Source organism: Phoca vitulina, unplaced genomic scaffold (genome assembly GCF_004348235.1).
Source record: "Phoca vitulina isolate PV1807 unplaced genomic scaffold, GSC_HSeal_1.0 scaffold115, whole genome shotgun sequence".
Taxonomy (NCBI): domain Eukaryota; kingdom Metazoa; phylum Chordata; class Mammalia; order Carnivora; family Phocidae; genus Phoca; species Phoca vitulina.
The window spans coordinates 875,957-887,786 of record NW_022589818.1 but is presented as its reverse complement, the minus strand read 5'-3'; the positions used below and the strand labels follow the sequence as shown (position 1 = coordinate 887,786).

The 11,830-nt window shown below is 58.3% G+C and overlaps 1 protein-coding gene across 9 annotated transcripts in view; it reads right to left on the bottom strand.

Annotated features, from left to right (window-relative positions):
• Nucleotides 1–9,012: 9,012 nt before the first annotated feature.
• The window catches only part of ARHGEF2 (Rho/Rac guanine nucleotide exchange factor 2), a 32,069-nt gene continuing 29,251 nt past the window's right edge, over nucleotides 9,013–11,830 (bottom strand). For 7 of the 9 annotated variants that reach the window (XM_032398294.1, XM_032398289.1, XM_032398297.1 and 4 more), the window contains exons 20-22: nucleotides 11,197–11,640; nucleotides 10,845–11,028; nucleotides 9,013–10,134 (exon numbers count right to left, since the gene is read on the bottom strand). In XM_032398294.1, coding sequence (XP_032254185.1) covers nucleotides 10,061–10,134; nucleotides 10,845–11,028; nucleotides 11,197–11,640 — 702 coding nt within the window. In that variant the 3' untranslated portion in view covers nucleotides 9,013–10,060. The remainder of the gene's footprint in view (nucleotides 10,135–10,844; nucleotides 11,029–11,196; nucleotides 11,641–11,830) is intronic. The other 2 variants (XM_032398290.1, XM_032398295.1) reach the window with 1 other exon arrangement.

Sequence of the window (11,830 nt, the reverse complement as noted above, 5' to 3'; positions counted from 1 at the left end):
AGAAATGGAGGCAGCATTGCGAGGAGGAGTGCACGGCAAGGGCCGGAGGCTGCGGCCAGCAGGACTTGGCTGCAGCGTGGATGGACCAGCGAGGCTGAGCAGGTGGAAGAAGAAGGGATGCTTCAGTGAGGTGACGGGGGAGGGACGGCAGCCTCGCCTGGCCGCCGCCAGGGCTCTCTCCTCGGTGCTGCTTGTGTGCAGGGGGGTTGAGGCAGCCCATTTCAGTGTTGCGTGGCGTTCCATGTATGAATGTGCCACTATTTGTTTACCCATTCACCTGATGGATAAGTACGTTATCCATTTGAGTTATCGCCCATGTTAAGCTACTTCAAATCGGTGTACAACTCTTTATGGATTTCTCTTGAGTAAATGCCTGGGAGTAAAATGGCTAGGACATATGAAGTGTATGTTTAAGTTTTTAAGAAACCACCAGATTGTTTTACAAAGTGATGATGTCATTGTACATCGCCACCAGAGTGCATGAAAGTTTTGCTGCCCCCCCTTCCTCACTAGCACTTGGTGTCATCAGTTTTTCATCTTAGACATTCTAATAGGAACGTAGCATTAGCTTGTCATGGTTTGAATTTGCTTTTCCCTAATGGCTAATGATGCGGAGCATCTTCATGGACTTATTTGGCATCTCCATATCTTCCTTGATGAAGTATCTGTTCAAATACTTTGCCCATTTAAAAAATAAATTTGTTTTTTGGGATGCCTGGGTGGCTCAGTCGGTTAAGCATCTGCTTTGCTCAGGTCATGATCTCAGGGTCCTGGAATCGAGTCTCGCATCGGGCTCCCTTCTCAGCCTGGAGCCTGCTTCTCCCTTTGACTTCTGCTCCCCCTGCTTGTGCTCTCTCGTGCTCTCTCTCTGACAAATAAATGAATAAAATATTTTAAAAAATAAAAAATAAAGCTGTTTTCTTATTTTTGAATTTTGAGAGCTCTTTAGGTATTCTAGATACATCCTTTATCAGATCTCTGGTTTGCAAATGGGTGCTCTCAGTCTGTGGCTCAGCTTTTCATTCTCTTCAGTGTTTCTCAAAGAGCAGAAGTTCTTAATTTTGACAAAGTCCGATTTATCAATTTTTGCTTTTATAGATTGTTTTTGATGTATCTAAGAAATCTTTGCCTAACCCAAGGCCACACATTTTCTCCTTTGTTTTCTTCTAGAAGTTTTGGAGTTTTAGGTTTTACATTTAGATCTATGATCCATTCTGAGTTTCATTTTTATGCATGGTGTGAGGTAGGGATTGAAGGTCTCTTGTACACACTCTTTTTTAATGTGGGTGTTCTACTGTTACTGAACCATTTGTCAAAAAGACTATGCATCCTTCAATGAATTTTCTTTGCACCTTTGTCAAAAACCAACTGACTGTAAGGGCGCCTGGGTGGCTCAGTCAGTTGGGCGTCTGACTTTGGCTCAGGTCATGATCCCGGGGTCCTGGGATCGAGCCCTACATCGGGCTCCCTGCTCAGCGGAGAACCTGCTTCTCCCTCTCCCTCTGCTGCTCCCCCGGTTTGTGCTCTCTCTCTCTAATTTATTAGAGAGAGAGTAAGAGAGAGAGAGAGCATGAACAGGGTGGGGGGCAGAGGGAGAAGCAGACTCCCTGCTAGGCGCAGAACCCAATGCAGGGCTTGATCCTGGGACCCCGAAATTATGACCTGAGCAGAAGGCAGACACTTAACCACCCAGGCGCCCCAACTGCCAGTTTTATTTATTTTTTTAAGATTTTATTTATTTTTTTTGACAGAGAGAGAGCAAGCACAAGCAGGGGGAACAGCAAGCAGAGGGAGAAGGTTTCCCGCTGAGCAGGGAGCCCGATGTGGGGCTCGATCCCCGGACCCCGGGATCATGACCTGAGCTGAAGGCAGACGCTTAACCGACTGAGCCACCCAGGCGCCTCAACTGCCAGTTTTATTTTAATGTGGACAGTGAAAGAGATAGATGACTATCACTGCCTTTGCAGTTTTCTGTAAGTCTACTTACAGATCAGGTCTGTACAAGTCTACTTACAGATTACTTACTGATCTACTACTCCAAAATATAAAGTTCAGAGAGAGATTGAGATTGATTTGGAACTTGCCCATGAGCATTGAAGCTTCCCATAGCCCTTACCGAGACCACAGGATTTTCTGCAGTGGGTCTCAGCAGACGCGTGGAGGAGTGGAGAGGCGGCTGGCTGGGTTGATGTGAGGGGGCATTTGGATTAGGGTCAGGTCTCCCGCTCCTACCATTTCTAGTCCCCGGAGCATCTGGAGCATCTGTCTCTGCCACAAGTGCAAACTCAAAGCTTCCTTCTCTTTCTGCTCTTGGGGTTGCAGCTCATTCCCCCCTGCCTCCCCAGTTCCTCTTTGCCAAGGCGTGGGAGTGTGGGCGCAGGGAAGTAGGGCTGGAGGGACATGTGAACTAAGAGAGGGGTGGATATTCAGGTGACCGAGGGGAAGGCCCAGTCATTAGAAGTCTTTTTTATGTGAGGCAGACTCCATAATCTACCACTACAGGTCCCGGGACTCTAACTGAGATAGAAAACGGGCTGGTGAAGTTCCAGTTCCTCCTCTCTCCTAGCAGTTGTGAGCGAAGACCATCTAGAGAGGAGTCGTCTCTGTCCCTCTGTCCACGTCCTGGCGCTGTTGCCCTTGGCAACCTAGGAGCTTCCCAAGGGCAGGGACTGGCGCTTGGGGCCCTACGGAAGGTGAAAGAAATGCCTAAAGGGTTTTGGGATGTTGTGGAGAGAGACAGATTCGAGGAGTCAAGAGACTTTTATCTCAGATCTTGACTCTGCCACCATTTCTCTAGTGGCCTTGACAAATCACTTTCTCTCCTTATAAAAAGAGAAGTTGAAGTAGATGATCTTAGAGATCCCAACCATCTCAAAAAGTGTATTATACTTTATGAGAAGACCATATATTTGTTTTTGTCTCCCCAGCATCTAGCACAGTGCCTGGCACATAATAAGGGTTCAAGAAATGCTGTGGTTAGTGAATGAATGAATGAATGGATGAATGAATGAACACATGAACTAACAAAAGAGTAGAAAAAGAAAAGGATCCAAAGTGGAGTTCTTAGACGAGCCAGCTGGTGGCATCAGCTCTCTGCATAACCACAGGGGTGCTGCTAGTTTCAGACCAAGGGAAGGATTCTGATTAGAAATGAATACAGGTAACAAGAACCTGACGTTTCCCATGGAGAGCAGGACACTGGAATCCTGACCCAGCTTCTGTATTCAACAGATATCTTCACTGCCAGACTGGCAAGGTGGTGCTGGAAGAGGATGCACGGCCCCGACAGACAGACGGACTGACACGAAGCACACAGGAACAGCCCCACCTGGGGGGCTCCCCTGCACTGGGACGGGGCTTCTGCCTTCTGCCACCCACTTCATACCCATCCCTTGCTGGATGACCCAAACATCTGGGCACCCAGTCTGGGTCTCTCCTATCGGGTTCCTCAAACCCGTGGCTGGTTGTCTGTCCTGAAGGCCCCTCTCCTCCCCCAGCGCTCCGAGGGAGTTGAAGATCGGGCTTCTTAATGAGCAGGCAGACGGCAGGAAGGTCTTGAGTATTGAAAAAGTCCCTCTCTCTTATCTACTCACCTCCCGCCTTCTCTTTTCCCCCATCCCAGCACATTCTGTAAAGGGTAGGGATCTGGGCACAAAAGGGGAAGACCCAGTGAGGCCTTTTTTCCAGTTAGAACTGAGATCACAGGGAGACAGGATGAGGTGTGGTGAGGGTGTACTTCAGCACCCACACCTCTGACGTGAGCTCGGGGATCGGAGGAGAGGGTGGGGGCGCTGCTGGCCTCTGGCTCCACAGACAAGAGCAGGAAAGGGTGAGATAGCAGGGGGGCGGTGGGGGACGGCAGGACCACTTCATACCTAGGAGTGGAGCTGAGGGCAGGCCACTCAGGTCCCCACAAGCTGTGCTCCCAGGGGGGAGAACAGGAAGCTGTGACTTCCTCTGCCCTTTCCCTCCCAGCCCTTAGCCTCAAGGTCACTTGCTGCAGTGAATTCTGACCTGTGTTTGAGTTGGCACGCTTCCACGGGCATGGTGACAATAGACAGCTGTGTGATGCCCGGCTCCTTTCTGCAATGGACACCCCAAACTTTAAATAATAGTCGTTCATGCAAATAGCAACATACAAGATGCTTTTTTCACATGTTTTATTTATTTTTTTAAAGATTTTATTCATTTATTTGAGAGAAAGAGAGCACAAGCAGGGTGGGGGCACGGGGAGGGGGAAGGGCAGAGGCAGAGGGAGAAGCAGGCTTCCCGCTGAGCAGGGAGCCCGAAGTTGGGCTCGATCCCAGGACCCTGGGATCATGACCTGAGCTGAAGGCAGACACTTAACAACTGAACCAGCCAGGCGCCCCTCACATGTTTTATCTCATTTAATCACACCAATCCTGTGGAGCAGAGACTTTTGTCTGAAAAAAAAAATTTTTTTTAAGATTTTATCTATTTATTTGACAGAGAGAGAGAGAGCACAGATAGAGTGGCAGGCAGAGGGAGAGGGAGAAGCAGGCTCTCCGCTGAGCAGGGAGCCCGATGCGGGGCTCAATCCCAGGACCCTGGGATCATGACCTGAGCTGAAGGCAGATGCTTAACCGACTGAGCCACTCAGGCACCCCTTTTGTCTGAAATTTTTAACAAGAAAGCTGAGGCTCGGAGGAGTAATTTACCAAAGCCACACACTTAGTGAGGAGCAAACCTGGGACTCCGGAATCTCTGCTCTCTCAGACAGCCGTCCGCATTCCAGGCCCCCGTGTCCCCCGACCCCTGCCCCCAGGCCCCAGGGGAGCACTTTCTGCAGAGAAGGGGGCCTCTGTGTGCAGTCAGGAAAAGAGGGGGCTCCAGTTTGGTTTCATCGCTCAGACGGACGGGGTACCTCTGGCCTTCTGCCTGCGTGGAGGCTTGGGGCTGCCCCCCACAGTGCACAACTCCCCCTCGCCCCCTCCAGCTCTGCCCGCTAGAGCCCTTCCTGCGCACGGGGGCGCACACGCCCGCGCCGCTGTCACCCCGGCCCCGCGGGAGGCGCCCGGGCACCAGCTCTCATGCCGCCTGGCGGCGTCCGTGCCCCGCTGCCCGCGGTCTGGGGCAACGCCTGGGAGACGGTGTGCGGAGTGCCAGCAACGGCCATGCCCGTCCCGTCCATCCGTAGCCCTGAGGGTGGCGGGCGCCCTGGCGGCGGGCTTGTGGGGGCGGCCGGCTTGCTGGAGAAGCTGGCCGTGCTCCGGCTGCTGGGCAGCTGCGCTCCGGGAGCTCCCGGCTCGGGCAGGCAGAGGGCCCGGGCCTCACTGTCCCCTTCTGGGCAGCTGCGCCCACGCGGGACTTCCGCCGGCTGCTCGGAGGTGCCCTCCGCGAGGTGGTGCTGAGGGCCAGCGTCCTCCCCGTCCACGCCGGCGTCGTCCTCACTCCGGCTGAGTGTTGCCGGATACCAGCCGCGCCGCAGGACCAGACAGCCACCTGTCTTCCGGGCCTGCGTGGCCCCCCCGGCCGTGTGGGTGGTGGGCGCTGTCTTTGGGGCCCAGGGTGAGGCGTGGGCCATGCGTCTGTGCCTGCTGCGCTTTCCCCGGCAGGTGCAACCGCAGAGGACGGCACTGGCCCTCACGGCGCCCCTGGGCGCCATCACGCCACCCGCTGCTGGCCTTCGTGGCCCGCTCTGTCTACCCCGGAGGCCTCCTCCTCCCTCCGCGGCTCCCCCAGCCATGTGGTCACTGGCTGGAGCGTCCTGGTGACCTTTGACCGGATGCCCTGGGATAGCATCTTTCTCCACCACCCACAGCTTCGTCTCCCCTGTCACCACCTGCCCGGGGCACAGCAAGAGCTGCCTCAGCCCCGTGCCGTCCTGTCTCCTGAGGCAGGAGCCTGACAGGCCCCGGCAGACACCTTCAAGAATCAGCGAGCCAGCCTGTGGAACTGGTGGCCCCGAGGGACAGAGGCAGGCGGCGGGTGGAGCGCGCACTCCCGCTCCGGCAGAGGGGCCCTCGGACCGTGGCCACTGACTGGGACAAACGGACACCTGGGTGAAGGGTGCTGAACACCCTCCTCCTCTTCCTGGGCTCCGCCGGGGCGGAACCATTCACCGCGGGGAGAGCCAGCCTGGGCCGCTGCGCCCTCGGGGAGGCTGGTCTTTGATCCCCTGCGGGGGTGGCGGGATGCGGCTGGAGGGTCACCTGGGGTCTGAGTATGACAGAGCTCAGGTCTTCGTGCATGGGGAGGAATGCATGGCAATAGCGAAAAGGAAGAGGATTGGAGAATAAGCCTCTGGATCATCACAGTTGTCTTGACCTCCTGTCACGCTTCCACCTCCGGTTCAGTGTGGACAGAGGATTCTTTGCCCCATTTCTGCCTCCTGTGAGAATTTCCCAAGGGTTCTAGACGAACGGATCGGAGGTCAGTGCCTATTTCCCTCTGTCTGTCCTCCCACACGCCCCTACCCGCACCTGAAACAGGTGTTCCTCGTTCTCTGGTGCCAGAGCTAAACACCCCCCACCCCCCACCGGCCATCTCTGCCTTCCAGCATCTCAGTGGTGCCCGCGGAAACCTGGTGCCTGCAGACCTCAGCTGAGAAGGCTGGAGCCTCCTGCAGGGAGAGGCCCCCTGTGAGGCGCTGCTGGACCCCTGGCATCGGCCCAGCCGATGTGTAAAGTGTCAAAACCACCTATCCTTTAACCAGGATTTGCAGGGAGAAGTGGAGAGAAGTCAAGGATGTGGGTGGGGCATAGGGAGGTGAGAGGTGGGGAAGGGGGAGGAGAAGAGGGGCCTCAGGTGTGTCCAGAGAAGTGGGAACCGGAGTGGGAGACTGGTGCGAGTGTCCCTCCCTGTCGCGCAGTGCAGATCAGGAACACCTGATTCACATCCTAGCTCCGACACGAACCAGCGGAGGACCTCGGTAAGTTACTTCTCTCTACTGGTTTTCTCATCTGTAAAATGGGGTGTTGAGGATTCAGCGGTGCCTGAAGTAGCGTGTTGGCTACTGCTCTTAACACTTCATGGAAAATGGAATCTGAGAGAAGGAAGAGGAGGAAAAGAAAGGGAGGGAAGAGGGGGCAGCTGGGCGATGGGGACCGGGAGCCAGAGAGGTCTCATCTGGGATGATGTTCACATACTCTGGAGTGAAATGAAAGTTGTACATCAAGACCTGAGTGAGGGATTGGCCCCTCCAGTCCCTTCTGAGGAGCGTTCTCCAGGGCAGTGGGTCTGCCTTTGGTTTCCATATCCATGGAGACCCAGTCAGAAGGGGGGCCAGCCCCTGGAAAGGAGGGAGGTGGCAGAAGCTAGACACGGTGAGCTCCCACTTCCGTTGCCCCCATCACCGCCAAGCCAACCACTCTGGCCTCTCAAGGGCCCAGAGCAAAGCTGGGAGCACGCCCTTGGCAGGCCCCCTCTGCACTAGCTCCGGCCGTTGCTGAGCCCGAGACTCCCAACAGCCGCCCGTTTCACAACACATTAAGCAATGTTAACGAGACCTAATTAGCTTCTTGATGTTTAATTTCCTCCCTTTCGTGTTTAAACTTGTTCTAAAACTCCAAGTCTCTTCCCAGTCAATTCAGGATGGAGAATCCTCCCCATCTAAGTACCCCTCTCTCGCCACCCCCTGGAACTCCTCTGAGGGCTCCCCTGGGGGCAGCTCTGCTCACGGGGCCTGGAGGTAAATACTGACAGTTGCAACAGGCCCCAGTCCTAGAGGAGTGACTGCGTGCGCACCTACCATCGGATGGGGAGGGGTGGGAGGGGCAGGGGAGCTGCGGCAGAGGAGGCAGAGGACGGGGCAGGCGGCTGGGCACTCCTTGGCGGGGACGGCAAGCACCGCGGTGACGCTGGGCCCTGGCTCCCTGCGCCAAGCAGCCAGACAGCTTTGAAACCGCAGTGGGAAGGATGGAGGCTAAGACGGGGTTTCTGAAGGGCTTGGCGAGGGCACCAGCGCCAGAATGGGGAAAACTGCAGGAGACTCATGTCCAGAAACAGCCACGTCAGAGAAAGGTGGGCAGCATGTCTCGGGGTCGAGGAGTGGCAGAGGGACAGTGCTGGGGATACACCAGCGCTGTCCCCGTGAGCTGTGGGCCTCTCCACACCCGCCCCGGGCTGTGTCCCCAGGCTCCCGCGTCTCTCCTGACCGGCATCCTTCACCAGACCTGTGACCGTGTTGGGGGAGCCTGCATTCCCCTTTCTTGGTCTGAGTGCTCGTATCACCCACCCACACGGTCGTCCTCTCTCCACTCCACCCTGGAGGGGGTCTCAGCTTCCAGCTGACGCGGCAGACAGCTGCTGAGCCACATGTCCGTGAGCTGGACGCTTGGTGCTCCGGAGGGAAGTGGAGGCCGGCGCCTGCCTGGCTCGGCTACCCTGGCCGGGCAGCCTTCCCGCTCCGTACCGCCCACCGCACAGACCCGGTAATGGATGAGAAAGCACCTGCTCAAGGCCAGATGCCATGGGCGGGTACAGGAGGGAGGTGCGGGCGGTCCCCAAGCCCGCTCCCCGGCTGATTTCAGCTCCTCTCCCCGTGGAGGTGTGTGCGAGTGTGGACCGCGTGGCCCCCCTCCCTCTTCCCCTCCCCCAGCCGCAGGGGGGTAGTAACCAGAAACAGGAAGTGAAATGAAGCAAAACCAAGAACTGAAACCAACCTAATCTCTCACCCAGGGCCCCTGGAAGAGGTTGCCCCAGGGCTCTGACACTAAAGACCGAGGGCAGAGTGGGGTCTGAATCTGAAAATGAAGGACTCTGGGGAGAGGCCAGCAGGAACTGGGCCCGCAGGGGAGGGGAGGGGGCCACCGCTGATGCCATTTCTGAGCAGGGCATGCAAATGAGGCCCAGACCAGTTTTCTAATTCTGGACTCCCCAGCAGCCCCTGGAACCTAAGTGACCTTCATTTTGATCCCTGGATCTGTGGACGTCAGTGCCAACAACAAGGGCTCGAGGCACTTTCTTCTGGGAGTGGCCTGTGTTGGGGGAGGCGACAGGTCCAGCCCTAGGGCAGGCAGGGCAGGCAGACATCGAGACAGCACTTCGTGGGGGTCCAGGTCTTTAATTTTCCCTGCTTTATCTTTTCTTTTCTTTTTTTTTTAAACAATCAAATGGGCAGAAAATGGCTGGGGCTGGTGGGCACTGGGGGTCCACTGGAAAACCCCCAAATTCACGCTGAGGCTTCAGTCATGGTTGCTGAGGTGGGGATGAGGTCAAGGTTCACAGAGATTTCCCAACTCACCCTACAACATGTTTTCCAAACGGCTGGAGGAGAGGTCAGAGTAGGTCCCCCGTTACTGCAGATGAGGGGACGCCGTTCCCCCCCACCCCTCAAGCTCTTCTGATAAGCAGAAATAGAAGGCTGTGATTTCTAATTGCCTACAATCGTCTCTTAAAAATACAAAACACGTGCAGCTGGCTTTGGTACAAAAAAGAAAACAACAACAAAAAACATTCTGGTCCCGTGGGCTTTCCCCTCACCCCCCAACAGAGCCATCGTGGCCCCCTCGACCTCTACTCCATCGCCTCCGACTCCGGGGAGCCAGGCTGTCTCCCTGGGGTCTCCAGGGAGGATGGAGAGAAGGGAGAACAGCAGTTAGCGGGGAGGGGGGGGCACGGCCCCGCCCGCAGCCCTTCCGGAAGGGTCTGGTGGCGCAGCAGCCTCTCCCCAAAGACGGTGTTGCTGGGGAGGGGTGTCGGGGCTAGAACCCAGCAGCCTCGGGGTTAAGCCTGATAAACCCCAGTAGTGTTACAGGACAAGGCCCCCGATCCCTATGGCTTGGTTCCCGTGTCCCTGGTCCTCTAAATCGCCCCACTCCCTGTGTAACTAATAAACAATAAATAAATAAATTTTCCTAAAGTAGAGGGAAGAAGGCATGAAAACGTGGCATCTGTGGTGTAGCTCCCGGATGCCAGCAGGGGCCCTGTGGCCCAAGCCCTCCAGCTTCCCGGGGCCCCAGGGTCCGAGGAGCCCAAGAGCTGGCAGGGGGTCAGCAGTTCTTTTGAATGTTCCCTCGCCATTGGCAGGTTGCAGTCCCCAAAGTCTGCGTCCCTCGCTGTGTTCTTCCTGGGGGCACCGGATGGGGGAGGGGCCCCCTTAGCTCTCTGAAGCCACAGGCTCCCCGTCGCGACTCTCGATCTCCTCCGGGATGTCCTGCATTCGGGTGAAGTCTGAAGGGGGACGGGCAGAGTTAGCGGGACAGCGCGGCTCCCCGAGCAGCTGCACCCCTGCACCAACAGGGCCCAGCGCCGCCGAGCTGCCGGGCGGCGGGTGAGGCCCCTGCCTGCTCTGTGTCCTTCCCACGACAGAAGGTACCCTGCGGCTAGGAACATACGAATGTAAGGCGCACTAGCTTTGGGTTATTTTGTATTTCTTGAATCTACTATGAGAACTTTGACAGTCTTAAAAATTTCTTTTCCTTAGAAATCTACGTTTAGGGGCCCCTGGGTGGCTCAGTCGGTGAAGCGTCTGCCTTCGGCTCAGGTCATGGTCCCAGGGTCCCGGGATCGAGCCCCGCATCGGGCCCCCTGCTCCGCGGGCAGCCTGCTTCTCCCTCTGCCTCTGCCTCTGCCGCTCCCCCTGCTTGTGCTCGCTCGCTCGCTCTCTGACAAATAAAATAAAATCTTAAAAAAAAAAAAAAAACCGACATCTACTTGCAAAGGTCGACATCACAGACTTACTGGAGCGGCTCCCACTTTCTTTGCTTCCCGGGGCGCTCGGCTGCCCGTGCGGCATCGGGAAAGGCAGGAAGTGCGTCCCGTGTGCCCCGCGCGACACTTACAGCGTGCGGCAGCCCTCGGCGGTGACTGCGGCCCCCTAAGCGCCCCCTGCACCAGCACACACAGCCGAGGGCGGCAGCCCCCGCGCTCGGGCGCCTCACCTCGCGGACTGTGCGGCGGGGACAGGCGGCTGCCCCCCTCCTCCTCGCTGCCCGTGTCCGCGTCGCTGCTGTCCTGCAGCCGCTCCTCGGGGCTGCCCAGCTCCTGTCTCTCCCGGTCCTCAAAGGGTCGATGGACAGAGCGAATGGTCACAGACAAATCCAGGCGGTCGTGGCCTCGGCTGGGCTGTGACGGGCCGGCAGGAGAGGCAGCAGGCCGGGAGTGAGCTCAGCCGGGCGCCCGCCGCCTCCGCCCGCTCTCCAGCCGCCGCCCGGCGCTCCGGGCGCAAACCCCGCCTCCGCCCGGCCCGGCCCGCGGCCCCCGCCCCCCAGCCCGGCGCCCGAGCCTCCTTACCTGCGGGGGCGTGAAGCTCAGGTACAGGGCGTCGCCCGCAGGGAGGCTGCGGCGCCGCGGGTCCAGGGGCCTGCGGGCCCAGGGGGCCTCCGCCGGGGGCGGCTCGCTCTGGCCCAGGGCGGCCAGCTGCCTGCGGGCCTCCTCGGCCTCCCGCTCCAGCCGCGCGCGGGCCTGCTCGCTGTCGCGGAGCCGGGCCTCCAGGCTGCCGGCCTCGGTGGCCCGCTCCTCGCCCAGCCGCCGGCAGCGCCGCAGCTCGTCCTGCAGCAGAGCGTGTTGCCGCTGCAGGAGCGCCAGCTCGGTGGCCTGCTTGTCCGGCGCCGCGGGGGCGGGCGCGCCTCGGCCGGCCTCTCCGTCCCGAGAGTTGGCGCGGGCCAGCTTGTCCCGCCGCTCGGGGCCCTCGGGGAGCCGCGCCTCCATCAGCGTGTCCTGCTGCGCCACGGCCGCCTGGGGGCGTCAGGGGCACCGACAGGTGCGTCACAACGCGGGCTCCGGCGAGCCCCACCGGGAGGGCCCCGGAGGCGCGGGACCAGGCAGCCCGCTCTCCCCTGCCCTGCCCGCTCTCCCCTCCCCTGCGCGCTCTCTCCTGCCCTGCCCGCTCTCCCCTCCCCTGCGCGCTCTCCCCTGCCCTGCCCGC